At 38.5% G+C, this 21,398-nt stretch overlaps 1 protein-coding gene across 2 annotated transcripts in view; it reads left to right on the top strand.

Annotated features, from left to right (window-relative positions):
• Window positions 1–20,645, top strand: part of tafa1a (TAFA chemokine like family member 1a) — a 67,049-nt gene extending 46,404 nt beyond the window's left edge. Inside the window, exons 3-6 of one of the 2 annotated variants that reach the window (XM_066671891.1) lie at window positions 4,961–5,101; window positions 13,376–13,500; window positions 14,875–14,938; window positions 18,352–20,645. In XM_066671891.1, the coding sequence (XP_066527988.1) occupies window positions 4,961–5,101; window positions 13,376–13,500; window positions 14,875–14,901 (293 nt within the window). In that variant the 3' untranslated portion in view covers window positions 14,902–14,938; window positions 18,352–20,645. The remainder of the gene's footprint in view (window positions 1–4,960; window positions 5,102–13,375; window positions 13,501–14,874; window positions 14,939–18,351) is intronic. The other variant, XM_066671892.1, reaches the window with a different exon arrangement.
• The last annotated feature ends 753 nt before the right edge of the window (window positions 20,646–21,398 follow it).

Raw genomic sequence — 21,398 nt, 5'->3', positions numbered from 1 at the left:
TTTTGAAAAGTAGTGATACTGAGTTTTGAAGGACTGTGTATCAAGGAATTGAGAGATAATAAAATAACACATCCATGACATTAATAATGCAGTAGGTGAGAGTGTTTTTGTTACAGTGTATTTCTGCCCAGCTTCTCTCTGGCACTAGGGTTGAGAGGTATAACGATAATACCGTATACCGTGGTATTTAAAAATGTGTCTCAAAATGAAGGTGGTATTTATGACGTGTGTGTGCTCTGTCAAATTTGTGTTCTGTGTCTGTGTCATGGCCAAACATTTCTGTGCATTTAATTGAGCCACAGGCAGGGGGCGCTGTGGGAGCTCACTGACTGGAGATGTGACAGACGGAAAACAGGTGGAGAAAAACAAGCCCAGTAGCCCACCACAGTTGTGAGTTTAGCGCTGAGCTTGGGTTCAGGGAGGAAGAAAGATGAAAACACTCTACACAATACTCAGAAGACCCTTCGCTCACACATATGAGGCTTTATCCTCTAATTATGTGTGTTTTGAGCCTCAGTTCGCTGGAAAATGATGTGCCGTGGTGTGCTAAACCATGTGCCTGTTAGCTGGCCAGCTCTGCTTCTAAACAGTGTAGAACCTTTAGAACCTTTCAAACTTTTCTCTTCCTCCGAAATCATTGTTGAAATTTGCTCTCTAAGAAACAAGTTGTGTAAATTTGATCGTATTTTAGATTTTAATTGAACTGTAAATATAGATATTTACCAAAAATCATCATCATTCATTATTATATGTTCAATGAATGCACTTGTGTTTCCATATATGCCCTACATAGTCCCAGTGTCTTAGATCCAGTGCAATAAAGCAAAGTTCAGAAGCCAAATGTCTGCTGATAGGCTGCACTGCGGGGCCCAACTGTGCAAATTTGATTTTAGGCAGAACTGTTGTTTTATCTGTGACACAGCGTAAGAACAGAAACAGACAGGAACTGACCTTCTGGGTTACTTGAGGCTTCACTCTCCGCGAGGCCAGTGGAAATAGTGAGGCTTTAAACACTTGACTCTTGTGTGTAATGTGCTGATTAAGTGTGGGCAGCACACAGGCCACGAGGCGTCAGTGAATGGCCCCCAGAGTTCAGCAATCATCTCTCCCTCAGTCACGCAAAGTGAAAGGATATGAAAAGCAATCACTCCCCTACATGGCTCTAGATGTCCACTGTCACCTTTTTAAATATTCATAACCCTCAGATATGCGGTTAGAACAGTCAGCAGCTAACTGTCTCTCACATCCACCCTGACTGCATCTCTCTCTCTCTCTCTCTGTGGGCCCTGATCCCCCAATTCTCTCTCCATTTGCCTGCCCTCCCTCGGTGTTTTGACTGACTTCACTCTGGAGCTAATGAAAGCCTTAAGCCTGCTGGAGATGCAGAGGCTATTTACATTTTTATTGATTTTTACAAAGTACATTTAACAATGCTTATTATTTTCCTCAACTTTTTTTTCCTTCTCTTTAAAGACCAAGGCGAGAATTTCCTCTCTTCTGTTTACTTTGAGCAAAATGTGCGGATATTTTTGTCGAGACGTTGCTTTTTCTTTTTGGTTTGGTTGGTTGTTGTTTTTTCCTCTGCTTTTTTTCCCCTTAGATCAAAGTGGAAACTGGGTCTGTCTTATGTAATTAAGACTACACATTAAAGAAAATAAACCCCTGTGCATTCTGTCTGAAGCCCCACTGGAGCTCAGAGTAGTTCATAATTAATGGAGAGCAAACACAGGCTGTTGAACGCCGCTGCGCTCGATCCTCTGCGGATTCCCGGCAACTCTCTCACTCCTGCTGCCTGCATTATTCAGTGTCTCGCTGTTGTTAGCCAAACCTGCTGCCAGACTCACAAACCCGAAGCCATTCCAAAAGCCGGGCGCTTGCAAATCCAGCCGAGAGTCAGCTAATGGCTCTCCTGTGTCTCAGCACTACGTTTTACCCTAGCTTTTATGTTTAATTGTTTGTCTCGCCATTAACCTTACAGGGAGTATTACGTCTCCAGATGGGCGAGCAAGCTCTCAGCTTCTCTATCGTGAGTCACTCTGCCTTATCTGATACTCACCGTCCTTTCTCAACATTAACTCCAGCAGATCTAATGCGATGTGATACAAAAAGGCAAATTTACTCAACTTCTCCCTTATCGCCAATGTATACTGTATGTCTGGTGTAAACATTAGGCATGTAATGGTTTACCCTTTCCTGTTTTGTAAGGCCTGTCTGGAAAAGGGCTGGACCCAAATTGTCTAATATCTCAGGATAATCAAAGAACACCACATTCCTTTGATTTGAAGGGGGTTTATTGTGGAAAATTGGTTGCAATAGAAAGAAAACAATGCTTTTTTTTGTTTTTCCATCCGCAGCACCACATACAACATCTGATCATGGAATTCTACAATGAATTGTGTCAGTTGTGAAGTCTGATTGGCCTTGCCTTGTACAAAGCTGTGAAATACTCAATATACTCACTTGTCCAGATATTCCAGTTCAATTCTGTAGTAATCTGCCACTTTTCAGCAGAGTTCTGCATGGAGCTGTGCCGTATCGTATCGTTCACGATAATATTTTCATATTTTTTTAACAATAAAAAAAAAAATCAATATTTTGATGGTCATGATATTCTGACTGAAGCTTAATAATTGTTGTTTTTTTTGCTGTTTATATGCACACACTACATTTTGTTCACTTTGGTTGTGTGGTATATTTTTATGCAACATTATTTATTTTATAAAAAAATCTGAATCTTGATAAATTACTGTTGCTTACAAAGATGTTTACTGATTTCATTTGTCACTTCTTTATATTTGAATATTTGAAAGTGTTACATTTGTAGTTAAAAAAATGTTTTAATAAATAAAACTATTTAATGTTATTAATATATATATTAAATATAATATAACATTTATTTTGTTGCATTAGTGTGTTCTTAAAATTAATAAAAGTATTTTTCAGTGTTTTGTTGATATCGCCAAAAACCCAGAAATATCATGATATTATTTTAGAGCCACATCGCCCACCCCTAGTTCTGCACACACAAAATGATGAGCATTGTGTAGTCTGTGCTCACAGAAATGCATGAAAAAATAATATAGAAAATTTTAATTACATTACCTTTACTTACAATTACTACATTAATTGCACCCAAATAATAGCAGTGCTGACTGGTGTGTATAACCTTTCATTGCTTGTTTGCTACATAGTTCCAGAAGTAAAAAAGCAAAGTTCTGGCACCATATGTCATGAGCGATTGACTATATTTGAGTTGAAAATTGTGTGAAATAGATGTTTGTCTGAACCATTTTAATGTGCTTGTTTTCTTTCTCCTGCTGCCTTTTACTCTTGCTCTCCGCTGACTAATAGCCCTAAATTCTGCTTCATTCTGATGATTCAAACGGAGATTATGAAGTCATGTGTCAAGCGTGACTATCCTGAGGGTATGTTGTTCACTCCCGTTACACGTCCATGTTCCTAACTTTGCAAATGTCCGAGTGCAACCTACAGTCAAATCAGACATACAACAAGTTATTTCGTTTTAACGTCTTGAAGAAGTAGAAAACAGATGATAGGAAAATTCCAAGCCTAAACAACTAAATATAACATCAGATTTTTCTGCATTTAAACGTTCTACACTTTGCCTTCATTAAAGCTTCCATTCTTTTTTTTGAGAGACTTACTTGCAAAAAAAATGTGTAGGGCAGTCTCAGTTTGATCTCAGAAGTTGGTTGCAAAATAAATTTGATATGATTGAACATTTAGTCATAAATTAAAATGATGTGTTTAACAATAACGTTTGGTTTTACAGCGTAAACTGTGTGTTTAAAGCTGTAATTACTATTTGTTTAAACACATAACATATACCGGTTAATAACATACCAATTACAGTGAATGAGAAATTAGTGTGCATGATATTAATACATTTTACATTTCTTATTGATTTTTCTAACATTAAGCAACAGCCTGAGGAATCCACCCATTAATATGAATTATATGCCACATGCTTTAGAGGATTCTTAATGTATTTTTTACTAATAAAGCATTCCAGTGTATTGAAATCTTGGTTCTGTTAGATATATTATTATTAATAAACATTAATTACTTCATTCATTTTCAAAGTAATCAGTAGATTTTCCCATTGTATAAGCAATATGAACAGCTCATGGTGACTATTGTGACAGTTTAAGTGGTGTTACTGGACTCTGCTTTCTCTTTCTGAGTGTGTGTGCGCTTGTGTTCATGTTCTGAAGGGTTGACGTACCAGAGGGTTTGATAATCGCTCACTTGCAGTGTGTGACTGCAGGGCTTCTGTCTTTTTACGTGTTCACTCTCACTCAACTTCCCTCCTCATTAATGTGCTTTTGCACACACACATCTTCCTCACAGGCCCCTCCACACACTGCATCTTCCTTCCTGAGTGCTGTGGCCCTGTGTGAGCCGCAGGGGACAAACACTAATCAACATAACTGAAGTTTGCAGACTGGAAACGCCACACTTTGAGGACTTCACCCATTTTACAGCATTTATTGGTCCATTTATGACCTGCAAAGCAATAATATGAATATCCAGTGATGTACTACAGTACTGGGCAATGAGATGGTGTTGTATCATTTTTGTGATAAATTGTATTCCAGTGTGTTTTCTGAGTCTATTGAGGAGATTGTTGGGTATTTAAAGAGCCCTACCACGCCTATGGGTTTGTCTTTTTTTTCTGGAGATTGTTTTTGCAATGTAGTGATTCTTTCCTTTGTTCTAATGTTCAAAACTCAGGACAGCTATATTAAATGTGTGTATTGTGAGAATGTGCTCAATAGATATAATATCATATTTTGTCATATTACCCACCCTTAACTTCAGCACAGGAAGCATTCCTGAGATCAAGGCTGCGTGAGAATTGATAGACAGACGACAGGAAAAGAAAGACAGGTTATCTCTGAGATTTGATGCTTTTATTGATTGATCTATCTTTTGACAGAAGGAGGGACATGTGAAGTGATTGCTGCACACAGATGCTGTAACAAAAACAAGATCGAAGAGCGATCCCAGACCGTCAAGTGTTCCTGTTTACCAGGGAAAGTGGCAGGAACCACAAGAAATAAACCCTCCTGTGTGGATGGTAAGTGGACTTTGCTTTACAACCCTTTGGGGTGAGGGGCTTAAATGGCAGCAGAATATCTCCAATGTTGTATGACAATTGTGTGTGAATGTATGTGCATTTACAAAAATGAAACAATTACAGAAGGTTCTTAAAGTTGAAAGTTGGGAAATACTTCCGCTATATAAATTATTGTGATTCACTTAATAATAACTTAATAATTTGTTAAAGTATTCAAAGGTAACTGAATTGTTTTGAGGTCTGAGATTTTCATTTCTGGCTTAGACATACAATATGTCTTACACAACTAATGAAATCTTTAGTTAAGTGGTCAGACCAGACATGGGAGAACAGATCAGACATGTAAACAAAGAGAGGTCATACTGACCAGGTCTGAGATGTGTCCAGCACTAGCCAGTCTCAGCAGATTTGGGGGTGTGCGAGAGCTTGAAATATAAACTCATTCATGTTTCACTGGCACACACTACATGTCCAAACATTTGGAGTGAATTTAGCTCATTTAAAATTCACCAATTAGTGAAACTGACAGGCAGTTTCTGAGCCACACTTTGTATACTCTCCATACACAAGCATGAAAAAATGAGAACACTTAAACAGATGCACGTGATCTGAATGTTGCCATACATAAGGGGCAAACATGGGTTGAGGGATTTTAACACCAAAATCTAGTACAATTTTAAAAAGAAATGATCCCTCACCACTATATTTACTGTTATAATTCTTTAAACATGTGTGTGATAAACAAGGGGTCTCTAACTGTAGCCTATTTACTTCCTCTGTGACATTTTAAATATACCCTAGACATAAGGAGTTACTGGAATTCAAATGCAGTAGTGTAATTATAACTGAGCTTTATAATCATCCTAGCTGTGGTACATAGAAACATTATTCTTCCTTAAAAGGCTGTTTTGACAGCAGAGCTCCAAATTTGTGTGTGGAAAGAAGCCTGGAAAACCTGAATTAATGGTTTTGCTACACTCTTACAAATAAAAGGAAAAATAAAAGAACTGTTTCCTTTTGTAATGTTTGGTTCGCTGAGGAACTTTCAGTGGGAGTGTTGTTTAACAAAGATATGTTTGTGATTTGGGGTTTTAAGTGTAAAGCACATTTTTGAAGTTCAAAGTAACCTTTACATTATGTGAAGGTTCTTTAAACCTTTTTAATGGTTCCGTTAATTTACAAACATGGTTCTTCAAGGAACTAAAATTCTATGGCATTTCTAAAAGTGGCACATTTATTACCCAAGAGTGTAGAAACAAACACCCATAACATAATCGTCTTTAAATACTCTTCCTGATGATAAAATATATTCCCATTTTGTCATATTTGTTTGAGGGACAGTAATCAAAGATGTAGTTATGTTATTTAGTTTCATCCTCTGCATCACTGTAAAAGCAATCTCTTTAAATCTGCCTGAAAATGTTTGATTTAAAGTGAATATGTCAAATTTGCCATATATCAGTAATATAAGCATTAACAGTATAAATAGATATAATATATAACTTATAGAATATCACCATGCACTGAGCAATCTATGCACCACTACCAATACAAATAATAATAATAATAATAATAATAATAATAATAATGAATAATAAAACATGGGGGCATGGTAGTGTCGCAGTCACACAGCTCCAGGGACCTGGAGGTTGTGGGTTCAAGACCCACTCCAGGTGACTGTCTGTGTGGAGTTTGGTGTGTTCTCCCTGTGTCCGCGTGTGTTTCCTCCAGGTGCTCGGGTTTCCTCCCACAGTCCAAAAACACATGTTGGTAGGTGGTTTACTGACTCAAAAGTGTCCATATGTGTGAATGAATCTGGACTGGCGTCCCCTCCATGGTGTGTTCCTGCCTTGCACCCAATGATTCCGGGTAGGCTCCGGACCCACCGCGACCCTGAATTGGATAAGCGGTTTCAGATAATGTATGAATAACTGAATAAAACATGATTTTTGTATTGTGCTTTTTAATGATCCAAATATGTTTACTCTCAATTAAACTGAGAACACAAAACAAGAAGGCAAAGCACTACAGGAGGTATAGAAAACAGGAGCAGCTAACAGCAGTGTTAATGTCCAATTGCATAGAAAAGCCCAAGGAAAACAGGAGGAGCTAAAAGCAGTGCTATTGTTCATGTCCACGGACAAGTCCAGGGACAACAGGAGCCGCTAACAGCAATGCTAATGTGGTGGACAGCAGCACTGTGCTTGTGTGGCATTGTGTGGTCAGAGAGGGGGCATTGAATGTGGGCAGTCCCATCAACATTAAGGCATAGCAACAGTGGTGAAACTGGGCACCCCTTGTCAAAGGGCAGAGCAGAGCCTGAGAATCACTGGAAACAGCAGACACTCCCAGGCAAAGCACAAGACCAAGCACTCACAGCTGATTTTAATGTGCACGCTGATTTAAACAATCTCACTGTCCAATGGCATCTCTCGAGATAATTTTGAAGGAATACTATGTAAGAATGGGCATTTTGTGTCCCAGGCTCCCCTTATATGATGCTGGGTGTAGTTAACCTTTACAGTACTGCCATGAAATCAAGTCAGACACCCATCTCTCTTTCTCCCCCACCCCCTCTCTCACTCACACACATCTACTCTCTCTCTTTCACTCTCTCTTTTTCTCACTCATGCGTAAACACATGGCTTCTGAGTCGAAGGATATTCACATCGGTCACAACCTGCTGTCAGGTCTTCTAGTGATAAATACACACACACACTCTCTCTCTCTACAAGTCTTGACATATACAAGACTCGAGATGCTTGACAGGCTTTGGTTACTATTGCACATTTCGCCTCTTCTAGATACACCATACTTTTTCAATAGGAGACACATCTGGACAGCTGCCATGCCACTCAAGCAAACACATTGTATGTCTTTGAAGCCACACTGTGGTAACAGTGATGCGGAATGATGCCCAGAATTGTCCTGCCAAAGATAGATGTGAGAATTCCTGGGAATTCACCTTGATAGCAGCATATGTCTCTCTAAAACACCAGGCTGCAGTTATCAGGTTTCTATGCATCTGTCAGCAGTAATAAGAAGATGCTCCGCTTGTTAACACCAGCAACATCTAGTTGCAGCAGCAATGCTTCTTTAGTCAACAACAGCTAGCAGGTCTGATCGCAGGTCACTAGCCACCAGCAGCTAGGTGCTCTCAGTCACTCCCAGCTAACAGAAGCAGCCACAGCAAGCAGGCAATGGAAGCAATGATGAAGAAAGTTCCCCTTGGACACAAAGCCCTGCTTTCCCATAACAACAGGCAGCAGCACAGGAGGCAAACCCATTTCACTTGGATATGTTCATGGATAGTTAGTAATCAACAAAATTGGCTAAGCAGAAAGATAAACAAAATACATGTAAGACACGGAGAGAAGTGGCAGTTCACCAGAGGGATGCCAGCATGCTCTCACTGTCAGACAGAAAGGACAATCTGCAGATAGATGTGTTGGATCTGAGCACATTTGACAAGGACCAAATTGTGATGGTCATATTGTACTGGTCAGTGCATCACTAAAACAGCAGTTGGATGTTCCCAATGTGGATTGGTTTGTAGCACCATACCTTATTGAGGTAAGGACAACCGGTGGCCACAGGGTCATGGGCAACCAGAGCTAATGAAATGAAGGCCTGGTCCAATCCCACAGAAGAGCTACTGGTGTAAACTTGCTATCATAGTCAACAGTCATTTTTCAGCAATTTGTGCTGCCGTAGGTCATTGTGTGATGAGATCGGATGTGCTATCCTTCGCTCTCCACACACATCAGTAAGACTTGGGAGTCTATTACCCTGTCGCCAGTACACAGATTGTCCATGGACACTGCTAATCCGTTATGCCCCATACAGAACAACCTTTAAGACCTGTTGTTTTCATAATGTTCTGAGTCAAAACAGTCTGATTTTCTTAATTTTAACATTTGACCTAATTTTTCCTGCTTCTAATACATCAATTAATATGATACTACTAATAATGTGCGGTTCATATGTATTGCAGCACAGAGCGTTCATACGTACTGCGGCACAAAGGGATGTTACAGCAGAAGAAATGGGCGGGAAAGGTTTTGTGGTGATGCAAACATGCCTCGGTCGCTACTGACCAGAGAAAACCTGCAAGACGTAGGAAAAAGGGGGTCAGAACAAAGATAGCTTGCTTTCTTTGAATGTGTCAGAATTCAAGAATGGCACATGTAATACATACACATGTAATATCTAGTGCTAATATCCAGGGACAATGTCCGTAGAAGTATGAAGATCGAGCAGTGTCATGAACAAGCCTTAAGTTCATCAGCGCAAACTACTGTTTGGTTTTAGTGTTTTATGAGTCAGATGCAAAGCTGTTAGTGCATATGTTTATATGCAACTTTGATAAAATGGTCAGGAACAAATGAGCAGAAACCTTCTAATTATGTTTGAACTGATTACAAGAAAAATACTCCTTTTTGTAGACTGTTTTTTGTCCTGCTTGAAATTACACAATATTTTACACATCCTGCACATTCGATCCATAAGACTTGTACTGAAAAATACACACAAAACTGTGTGGCAGTATGAGCTGTTGTCTAAAGCTGTGGAAATTGTTCTTCACTGCAGTGTGCATTTGAACAACAGCTGAGCAGACACCATGTGGAAATAAGGACAGAAAATATTTAAGTGTGTAGAATCTCAGGCACTCAGGTCACTCTCATAGTATCCTGTCCCAGAAACCCACAGCTCCTCAGGGCCTCTCATTATTACAGCTCTGTCCATATGACAAACGAGTGGCTCTGAGCAGATCCTGCAAGAGAGACCCTCATCTTCCTCCCTGCTGAGAAATACCAACAAAAAGAAGAAAAAAAAAATACACACATGGCTTACGTTTTACTCACGCTTAACGAGCTGAACAAGCCTCAGAAATCCAGCACCAACCGCTGGAATGCTGTAATACAATAACACTTACTGAGAAATGTGTAGCCTGTATGGGATCTATTGGACTCTTACCTCTTGCCTTACTGCAGCTTTTCTGCTCTGGGGCAGTGTGGGTGGTTATAATTTCCAGTTAAGCTGAAATGATGGATGTATTGAAGTCTCACTGGTACCCATTAAAGCAGTTCTGTGATGGTGTCCTCTATCTCTGCTCAAAGACAGAGAGCAGTGCCAGATGAAGCTGATACACAGCAGTGTCTTCCATCGCCTGTCAAAGAAGAACATGACATCGAGGCCTATATGTTATGTATGAGGCGTTTTGTTTATTTTCTGAAGGATGAGAGTGCTCGATAAACTGAATTTTTATGAAAACAAGGAACTCTTGCCTGAGGTGATACTGCCATTGATTTTTTTTTTTATTTCCAACCTTGGCCAAGCTGAACCAGGCTTTGCTCATTGCTGAAAATGGGGCTTTTTTCACTTCCAAAGAAAATAGCTTCAGACTTATTTAGTCTATTCTGAACTTGGACAAAGAGTAGATCAAAAGGCTTGTGGAAGAGCACCGTTCAACAAAGTTGAGTGCAAAGCAGTTTCGTTAGTGAAATTGAAGAACTTATACCAAGCAAATCCACAATTTTCTTTTGAACAGCTCAAACTCAAGTAGACATTTTTACACTGGACATTTCAAACATAGGAACTGACCCAAGCAACAATTATCATGTGATAAACGTCTCATGTGAGACAGCTGGAAAGCTCATTGTGATGTCATTTAATGGGACTGCCAACTGCTTATAATTATAGTGCCATAATCACTTAACTATCTGTCCTAGCCGTTGTTGTTGTATTTTTCTTATGCAATAATTCTAAATACAGATATTCATTCATTCGTTCATTATCTGTAACCGCTTATCCAATTCAGGGTCGCGGTGGGTCCAGAGCCTACCTGGAATCATTGGGCACAAGGCGGGAATACATTCTGGAGGGGGCGCCAGTCCTTCACAGGACAACACAGACACACACACACATTCACGGACACTTTTGAGTCGCCACTTTTGGACTGTGGGAGGAAACCGGAGCAAACCCACGCGGACACGGGGAGAACACACCAACTCCTCACAGACAGTCACCCGGAGCGGGAATCGAACCCACAACCTCCAGGCCCCTGGAGCTGTGTGACTGCGACACTACCTGCTGTGCCACCGTGCCACCCTAAATACAGATATCGCCACCAATAATGATTACATTATTAATATTACAGGTGACAGTATCTGTATTGTACCTGTACCTGTAATATTAATAATATAATTATTATTGGTGATTTCATACTTGCTAAAATGTCCATGGGTTTTGGCGTCAAGTAAACAAAGGAAAACAGAGGATTCAGCTCAAATAAATAAAGTCTGCTCAGTGCTTCACTCTATACATGGTGCCACACCGGTTACCATCTCTTTTTTTAAGAATGTCTCATACAACATTTTATCCTTTCTTTGTGTATTTTTATGTTTTAGTGTTCTGCCTCAATTCTGAAGATAAACTATAATGTACTTTGACTAAGAATTAAAATCAAACTTCTGCTATGAAACTCCAAACTAGACACAAAATGATTCCTTACTTTCGACCGAGCACAACAGCAGTTGTCCTGTAACCTTATTCCAGTAACCTTAGTTAAAATCCTTATTATCCTGTTGTTACGTACCCACTGTCTGCATGATAAGAGCTTAAAATGCTTTCAGCATTCTGAGCACATCATTTATAAATCATCTCTCACTGTGCTAGATCGCTCTTTTTCCCTGTGTATAATGGCCTCAGTTCGTGCCATTTGAAAATGATCACACTTTCACAGAGCGAAGTGAGGGGAAATTGATAGCTTTTTATAAGGTTTACAATGTCTGCTCTTTTGACAAGCCCCTGAAATGAACCATGTACTTAAACTGTATTTATGTCAATTTCCCTCTATTATTGGCAGCAAATCGGCCAGAATTACAAGCATGGGATATTAGACTTCTAGATGCTGCTGGATGAAATGAATTTAAATGAACAAATGGAACATTTCACTTGAGTACCGGGCTATTCAAAATGCAGCATACATTCTATAGAATGAGCCAACTGTTCAGAAGAATTTCTGCCAGAACAACATAGGATCAGACAGTATTCATTTTTTCATCAGCATTTCTAAGGCTACTAGTTATCTGTAAGTCTCTGAGAGCAGTGGGGTGTGTCCGGCGGCTTTGTTCATGGAGGTCTGTGAGCTAACCCAAATTTAATCCAACAAAATCAGTATGGATAACAATATATTAATGTACCCTCAAAAGCACAGCAATGCTCTTAAAGAACAGGTATGACCTGGGTGGTGGATTCCCAGCAGTAACAGATTGTGGCGGTGACATGTTAGTGTATGTTGCACTGGTAGACACAGCCTCCTAGGAGCCTCCATTCTAAATGCCTCCTTGTCAAGGACTACAGGATAACTACATCTGCAGCAAAAGAGTGCTGACTACATCTACAAGGTGGACCAACAGTGTAGGTGTGTCTATTAGAATCGACAGAGGGCACTGCTGTGTCTGATCCACTCGTACATGCTACCACAACCTCACTCTAACCGCAGTGCTGAAAAAGGCAAAAAATAAATAAATAAATAAAACATATGTGCATGTGCTCTTCCAGCATTTATTCAGAAATACAATAATACATTTATTTATATAAATAAAAGAAGGAATTAAAAGGAGTTAAAATGAGGAATTAAAGGAATTAAAAGAGGATTTAAAAAGTAGTTTCATCTCCTTTTGTTGTAAAAAGAGCCTCTATCCATCTGAAAGGTTCAACACTGAAGACTGGGAAAATTGCTATGATAATTTTATTCATTAGAGCAGTGGTGAGGTCAGAAAGTAATGTTGAATTATTGGTTTTGTATCACAAACTCTAATCCAACTCACTTTAAATATATTGGACAGGGTACCACTATCCCCATTCTCTAGTCCCGTGCTGAAGGGTTTATGCCCTACTAACTGATGCTTAACATTAGGCTTGATGACTTAAGATCCATCTGCAACTGCTCCAGAGTTTGCAGTTAAGTTATGCAACAAATGACCATCAATGTCCGCAAGTGGTGCGCCTTAAAAAAAAAAGCTTGGTTCACTAATAATAAGGGGTGTCTACAAACATTTGGATAGTAAAATACACTATAATTAATGTCTGTGTATTTCTTGAAATAAACTGCCAAATGGAAGTTACACTCCAACTGGGAAATTATTTATTTTATTTTATTTTTTTAGGTAATATAAATATTATTTACCTTTCCTTTAATTCTATAAAGTAGGCTCTGTATTGGTCTGCTGAGGTCCAGGCTCTGTGTTCACAAGCTCTTTCCCACAGCCTCTATAGTAATCGGAAAATGGTGGTGTGAGATGGAGCCGTGTCTGGAAGGAGAGGAATGCAAGACTCTTCCAGACAACTCTGGCTGGATGTGCTACTCTGGGAACAAGATAAAAACCACCAGGGTGAGTGTTAGTTCATGTCTATACATTAAACAAGAGAGATGATTCTATATAATTATATGATCAGATTGCAACAAACCATCCAGAGGTCATTATAATACTGATTTTACAATAATCTATTCAGCTAAATATTATATTTATATATATGCTCATATTCAAATGTTTGGGCACCGCTGACCAGTTATATATTTGTTGATTCTTGAAGTGAAAAGAAGTACTTCAGCTTCTTTTTATTGTTGAAATCACATTTTTTTGCATTTACTTTTATATCAGATTAAGAGACAATCATGTCTATTTGTAGGCAGCTAGGAGTCAGCAGCTAGAACGTAGCCTCATTTCAACATCTGATTCTTCACTGACTATGTCACATGTGCTTCTAGAATCTGATGATATTTAGTGGAAACTATTCTGTCTATATGTGAAGTGTTCTCTTTGCCACTGGCTGCTACGAAATCATGCTTTACCGTTGGCAAGGTGCTATTTTCATCAAATTCTGCTCTTTTTTTCTCCGTACTTACCTCTGGTGGTTGTGGCCAGCAAGTAATATTTTGAAGCTCATCAGGAAATCCTTGTTAGTAAAGTTGTTTTGCATGATTGACACATTTAATTTTGTGCGGAGGTCACAGGTAAGGTTTTCTCTCGAAAAATACTTTCTGTACAGATTATGTTTGTGCGACCAATTCAACACAGTAGAAAGCGCCACCATTCCTGTACCAGCTCAGATTTCCTCACCTGTCATATAGTAGATTTATTTTGCCTTACTGGCAAGCATTTAAAGAGCTCTTTCCACAGTTCCCCATAACTGCTGTTTTCTTAATGACATTTTACCAATTAGTTTTGTGAACAGGAAGCACTTTGATATCAGTGTATAGCCTTCCCATGCTCTGTAAACATCAAATATAGTTTCATTTTCAAAGCCTCACCCAGTTGCTCAGTTGTTGAGAGTTGGCACAATGTTTGAAGAGTTCAAGGATGTATTATGCTTAGCTGAAAATTCCTAATGACCATCCTTGACCTGTCTAACCGGTCCTAATGTGGTGATTATCATCGGTGTATTAATTAGGTTTGGGTGTCCAAACATTTATATGTCATATTTTTAAGTTAATCAAATTCATAGTAAGTGTGTATTAACATTTGCTGAATATATATATATATATTTTTATTATTTGCTGCAGAGGGTACTATCACATCTTTTCACTTCAAAATCAGCTCAGTATGGCCAAGGATGCCCAAGCTTTTGCATACAACTGTATTTGTTTCATATATATGTGTGTGTGTGTGTGTGTGTGTGTGTGTGGGTGTGTGTGTGTGTGTACATGCCTTAAAAGTTATATGCAGAGGAATAAATGGTTTGCTCTTTGTGTGTATGTTTTTCAGAACACGCATCCATATACATCTTTGTAGCAATGGGTTCAGTCCAGTGCAAAACTTAATATCAAAGGTTTGTTCTGGTTTTATGCACAATATTGATTCATGCTCTAGGCAACTTCTATAATTATGAAATATAATATTTAAAGATTGATATAAAGCCATAGCATTCACCCATACTATTAGAGCATATTAACAAACATGTTTTTTAAACATCATATCTTTGTTTTTCCACCTGTAATTATGCTGTATACAAATACTGCTCCCTGTAATTGTGCCCTCTATTATTATACACATTTTGGACGGACATAGGGAAATAGAAATATGCATTGGTATAAGAATGTATTTTAAATATATATTCTATATAATGAGATATAAAGAATATATATGGGGTATATACAGTCGTATGCAAACATTTGGACACCTCTGGTCAAGTTATATGTTTTGTTGAGCTTCTAAGTGTAAATAAATGATCACATTTTCTACAGCTGAATCTCTACAACAGTTTTTCCTAAATATGGCATTTGTAATGAATATTTACTATTTACAGGCTACGTTTAACAAAATTAAACTGATAAAACATCAAATTTGAAATTTATTCTGAATTACATAGGCCGCGTGTTTTTATATTTTTTCCCCAGTATGTTATATTCAGCATATACAAAGGATATGTGTATTAACATTTGTACAACTGTGTAATTTGGTCCAGACACACATGTACGTGTACGTGTACAAGTTGTGAGATATATATATATGTGTGTGTATGTATGGATACAATACCAGTCAAAAGTTTGGACTTATCTTCTCATAATTAATTAGTGGAATAGGGCTATTCACTGTATAGAACTGTGTACCAGTCCAACCTCTGCACAACCCATAGTGTATGGTCTCAAACTAATTAAGAAGACGAGCAGTTCTACAAATTAAAATGAACTTTTGACGAGGCCACAGCTGTTCACTGAAAGCCGTTCCAGTGACGACATCATGAAGCTGATTGTATATTCACAATATGTGGGAAATGGTCCAAAACAAAGGAAACCCTCCCTGAGTGGGTGTGTCCAAACATTTGACTAATATATTATAAAAAGAAATGCAGTACAAACCAAAATCAGTGATTTGTTATTTCTCTTGGTCATTCATTTAACTGACAAAAGCCCAAAAATATTTCCAAGTGTTTTGAACAGTGTTACCACTGCATTACATCATGTTGTATTACAAATTTTGTTCCTTTGGGAACTGGAAATACTAATTGCTGAAGTTCTGCAAGTGGAAGTTTTGCTCATTCTTGCTTGATACAAGCCTACAGCTGCTCAACAGTCTGTGATTCTCCCCTTCATGATGTGCCATATGTGACAGATATGGACAGGCAGGCCAATTCAATGCATGCAATCTGTATATATTAAACCACACAGTTGTAACATGTACAGAATGTGGTCTGACATCTTGCTGAAATAACCATGGACTTTCCAGGAAAAGACATCACTTTAATGGCAGCATATGTCTCTCATATCCTGGGCACAGACCAAGCCCCAAACCATGATATTTATTGACTTTTGCATTTATATCTTACAACAGTCCAGATGTTTTTTTCACACAGAGAACATAATGTATGTTTTTCCCAAAAGCCAGGGCAGTCACTAGAGATGAATGATTAGGGGGCTAAGCTTTAACCAGGGGGTCTGGGGTAATTGCCTCATAGCAGCAAATTTCTTTGACGAGGTACAGATAAACAAAGCCACAAGGAGCTTTTTTTTTTTTCAAAAACTTTGAATATCCATCTACATGTAGACAAACAAAACTGAGCTGTGAACAATTATTAACTCATTATAGACAGTGATATGTAAAATATACAATCATAATGTCAGGAAAGAACATAAACATAAAATACTAGTGTTTAATGCATGAACATTTTAACTGACTTTTTCAGCAGGCTTATTTTACCTTCAATAATCAGGTTTCCTCCGCTGCATAATGCTGTTTCAACTAGTGCATCAGTAGCTTTTCAAGTTGGTCAATTAATGTTTTTCTTTATTTTTGTATTGAAATGGCACTTACTGTCAGGAAACTCACTACACCTTCTCCCTAAATACACCTAGGTGTAGGGTTGCCACCTTTCTGAAATCAAAATAAGGAACGCAGAGGCCTGGGACAGGTACGCACTCCTTTTCAACTGTAGTCAGTCAGATAAAATATTTTTGTTGTCAAACATTTATTAAGCCAACTGCCATCAGGACGGTCAGTGCCCATCAGTAGCCTTTTGCAACAATGGTAAAGCAGAATCTGATGTATTTTTTTCAAATACTGTATTACCAGTTTAAAATAACTGTATTATTTTAAATTGTTCATTAATTATTTTCACAATTTCATAATTTACCAAGCGGATGGCAACACCATGAGTGTGTATTCTGTCAAGAAAGCAATATTCCAGATATGCAACGGCTACAGCCCCCCTAAAGCAGGTCTAACGACGTCCATGCCAAAAACTAACTGCAATTTGTACAGTATAATGTACAGTTTTCTCACTGTGTAGTAGAGTTCAAGGTTGCATTTCTTTATACAGTGTTCAGTGACCATAGATTTTTAAGGTACTCCTGAACCATATAGATATATTAATCAGAGTATTATGATGGTTTCTCCTGCAATTGCTCCTGAGGTCTTAAAGATCAGGCTTATTTAGCAGTGGGTTCCATGCCCTACATGAGCTGAGCTTTTCCCAGATTCCCTTTATAGTATGTAGATGGTGAAAGACCTAAGCACTTTTCAGTCTTGTCTTGAGAAAGTTTGCTTTTGAAATGTTTGATGTTTGGCCCAAAGTGGTAAGACACAAAATATCTTTACTTAAAAGCGCCTACTGAGCCTTTTTAGGATGCCTCTACAAAGCTTGACCCTACAATGCTCCTATAATTATTATTTTTGTTTAACCCATCCATGACAACATCATAGGCTTCCAAATAATTTACTTTTGGTGGGATCTTTTAAAATGGTGTGCCTTGAATATACCTCTTCTTTTTTTTTGCATCTCAACTTTTTCTGAGCATGTTGCAGGCAGCCAATTCAGACTGGAAATTACCTCGGTGTATTTTGTCAGTTAAATATGGGTTAAAGAGAATTAATAAATCAGGGCCCAGTTTCCCAAAAACATCTTAGCATTAAGAACAACTTTTCAGTGTATTAAGATCAAGTGTTCAGTGTGATGCTCCTACTGTCACTTAAGTTTTCTTCTTTGTTCTAAAATGCTTTTGAGAAACCCAGCCCATATTCTTTGCATTTAACACAATATCCTATCTTTTCCAGAAATGGTGTGTATACAGCAAAGAAATTATTCTTTTTTTTTTGGTTAATACATTTGTAGAGCCCTGATAAATGGTTTTGCATATCATTTTCCCAGGCACTAAAACTTTTGCCCATTGCTTTATATAAGAACAATTTCAGCGACTAGAATAAAATTTTAGTAATATTCATTCCTTTATTTTTTTTTCTCTCAAGGACACAAGAAGATGAAATGGTGAAGAAACTTACACCGACGCAAGAGAGTTAATGAACTTTGACCTGGCGTTACTATAGAGTCTGCTATTTCAGTGTTCCACTTTTTACTGAATAATGTGGCCAATTGGCAGCCTGAGGAACTGTTGTTTGGTCTACAGACTTGTTTTTCCCCCCCTTGGCTAAACTTATATCGTTTTCTGCTCATGTGAACATTTTTGGTTCGTGCTGTAAACCCCTGGCGGTCTGAGACCAATGTGTTGATGAGTTTCCTCGCAAAGCAGCTTTAAATTGCTCCATTCATCCATGATTTTCCTGGATGCTTCCTGTCTCCAGACATGGCTCACCTGCTATCACAGTCCCCCTACAGTGACTAGGGGATAGCCTTTTCTTTGTTTACAGCAGGAAGAAGGCTTCAGAAGAGAGTATACAAATGTTCTTCATGCAGCTCTGAGGAACACTCTGGACAGCTGTGACCAAAATGGATTACTATAGTAGAAAGGTAACTGTAACCTGTAACTGTTCCCAGACCTTTCATAATTGTTTGATGTCAGAAGTCTACAGACACTATGGGCATGTCTCAATACATAGTGAGCTGCCTTGCTTCATATTGCCTGTGTAAGTATGCAGCATTTTAATAAATGAGATCATTCCCACCCTCTGCCAACATCAGTCCAGCAAAAAGTGAATCGATACATCTATACATAAAACCTTATTAAGAATATCTGCCAACCTGAAACAATGACCTGAGCCAGCAGAGCTAGCTAGTATGCTTGTTTACAAACACCTTGATCTATCAAAAATAAAATGACTAAACATGAAATACTGTTTGATGCTGCAAAATGTTGTCTATGTAGGCAGCTCGCTAGGTATTGAGACACTGTGTGTGTGTGTGTGTTTGTTAGTAAGATGATGAATAATGTGGAAAAGCCCAACAATCAAGGCAGATAAAAAAAAAATATATATATATATATATATATATAGAACATTTGTGGTTTCTTGAATTGCATTCCTCTCGGATAATGTAGGACAGAAGCAATGTTCTAAAAGGATGGATGCTTATTTCTTCATGCCCACTGTCCATTCACCATTGTCAAAATTGTAGTACGCAGATGATTTGACTGTGGCTGAGGTCCATTAACCTAATGACAAATTGATAGCGCATCATTTAGACCACACCCGCCAAAGCCTTGGGACTTATTATAAAATCCAGTGAAGCCTGATAGAAATCTGCTGCTGCATGCAGATATAAAATATCATGACATTTAAATACTCTGAATTAAATTTACACTCAGCTGTCTACAGCTTTGCCCTCATTAAACAGCTGTTGAAATGTAAAATGTTAAAAAGGTCTTCATTTTGCCCAATGATGATGATATTGAAAGTACACAGTGAGGCTACTGTAACTAAGAAAATTAATTTCTTAAAAAAAAAAAAAGTGAAAAATAGTCACCAAAGAAATTGAGAGTACACTATCCAAAAGTGTCCAGACAACCATGCCCTCCCAAATTAGGAAATGGAGCTACTTGAAGGCACTTACCTCAGTTGTGATCACACAGCTTGTATACTATTCAGAGAAAAGCATTGCCAGTACAATGGGGCTCTAGAACAGCTACATTAGATCACCATCACATGCCAAAAAGCCGGTTAGAGGGTTGTAAAGTCCCAAAGCATCGGGCTGTGAAGCACTTAAACATTGGAGGAATGGAGCACCATACAATGCCTTTGGGATGAGTTGGTGTGGTATTTGTGATCCGTAATTATCATTCAGCCTGACCTCATTAATGCTCTTGTGGATAAATGCTGTCAAATTGTCACAGAAATGTTCCAACATCTGTTGTAAAGCCTTTCCTGATATACTCCTTGTTAATTCCCTTGATTCAACACTTGATGAAGTGTCTGCAAACTTGTGGACATGCAGTCATGACATTTTGGAAAGGTTATCATGTTTTCTAGTCAGCCATGTGGTCTCTGTGACTTATTTCACTTTCCAACTAGAGAATACAACAGAGTTCTACATATATTTGGGAAACGTTCATTGAAAGATGTGATGGCCTGTACGAAACAGTATGAAATGATCAGCATTTACAAAGTAAATATAGCCATACATGCCTAACAATAAAGGTTTTTTTTCTGGGCATATGCTTCTGGGTGGGGAATGTTCAGCTATAAAATATGGATAGAAAAGGTGTTCATCTTGTGTGGGTTCTTTTACCATAAACAGGTTCTTTACACTCAGTTACAGTTATTATAAAGAAACACATATTATAAGTTTCCGAAATCACTGTTCATTTTAAATGTGCATTTATTTCAAATTGAAAATGAAGTAAAAGTCCAAACCTCTTAAAAAATTCTCAAGCACAGTCTGCAAATTGTGAGCTGATTTTGTGTGTACGCTCTGGGTCCTGGTTGTTGGAGAAAATAAACTGGTTAAAATGAGGGACCAAATACTGAGTGTGACCTTCAGTAGATGTTAAGAAACAGAAGCATGCAGGCCGCACTGAAGGACACGGCAAAACACCCCAGTGTGTCTTGGGACGCTTCCCTTGTCGTTTACATTCAGAAAAAGTCTGTTCCAGCCATGGCAGCGGAGAGCCTGAGCTGCTCACTCTGCGCCTGTGGAGTTGTGAGCATTTTAAACAGAAGCCCGGCTCAGAAGAATCTTGCTGTTGATGTGGGGGAGTGGAGGGAGATGCTGGCAGTGTGAATACAGATCAGCCTGTTTACACTGCTTCACACTCCTTCCCTCCACCCCCTGAACTTTTACACTTTACCTTCATGGACATCTTTTAAGCGGAATTTCAAACGGCCCAATATCAGAGCAGCAGACCAGCTCATATGTAGAAAGGCAAAAGGAAAATGTCAATATTCTCTCCTCTGGTCTCCCTCTGTGGGAAATGAAAGTCCAGTCTTCAGCAGTGCATTAATAGTTATAACTTTCTCATTGATCGAGAAGAAATGTGTTCCAAAAATGTGCATAAATCAGAGTTACATTGTGTGAGCAAGGCCATGATGCTTGAACAAATATCACGATGCTGTACAGAATGATG

Source organism: Hoplias malabaricus, chromosome 5 (assembly GCF_029633855.1).
Source record: "Hoplias malabaricus isolate fHopMal1 chromosome 5, fHopMal1.hap1, whole genome shotgun sequence".
NCBI lineage: Eukaryota > Metazoa > Chordata > Actinopteri > Characiformes > Erythrinidae > Hoplias > Hoplias malabaricus.
This window is presented reverse-complemented; position numbering and strand designations above follow the sequence as displayed.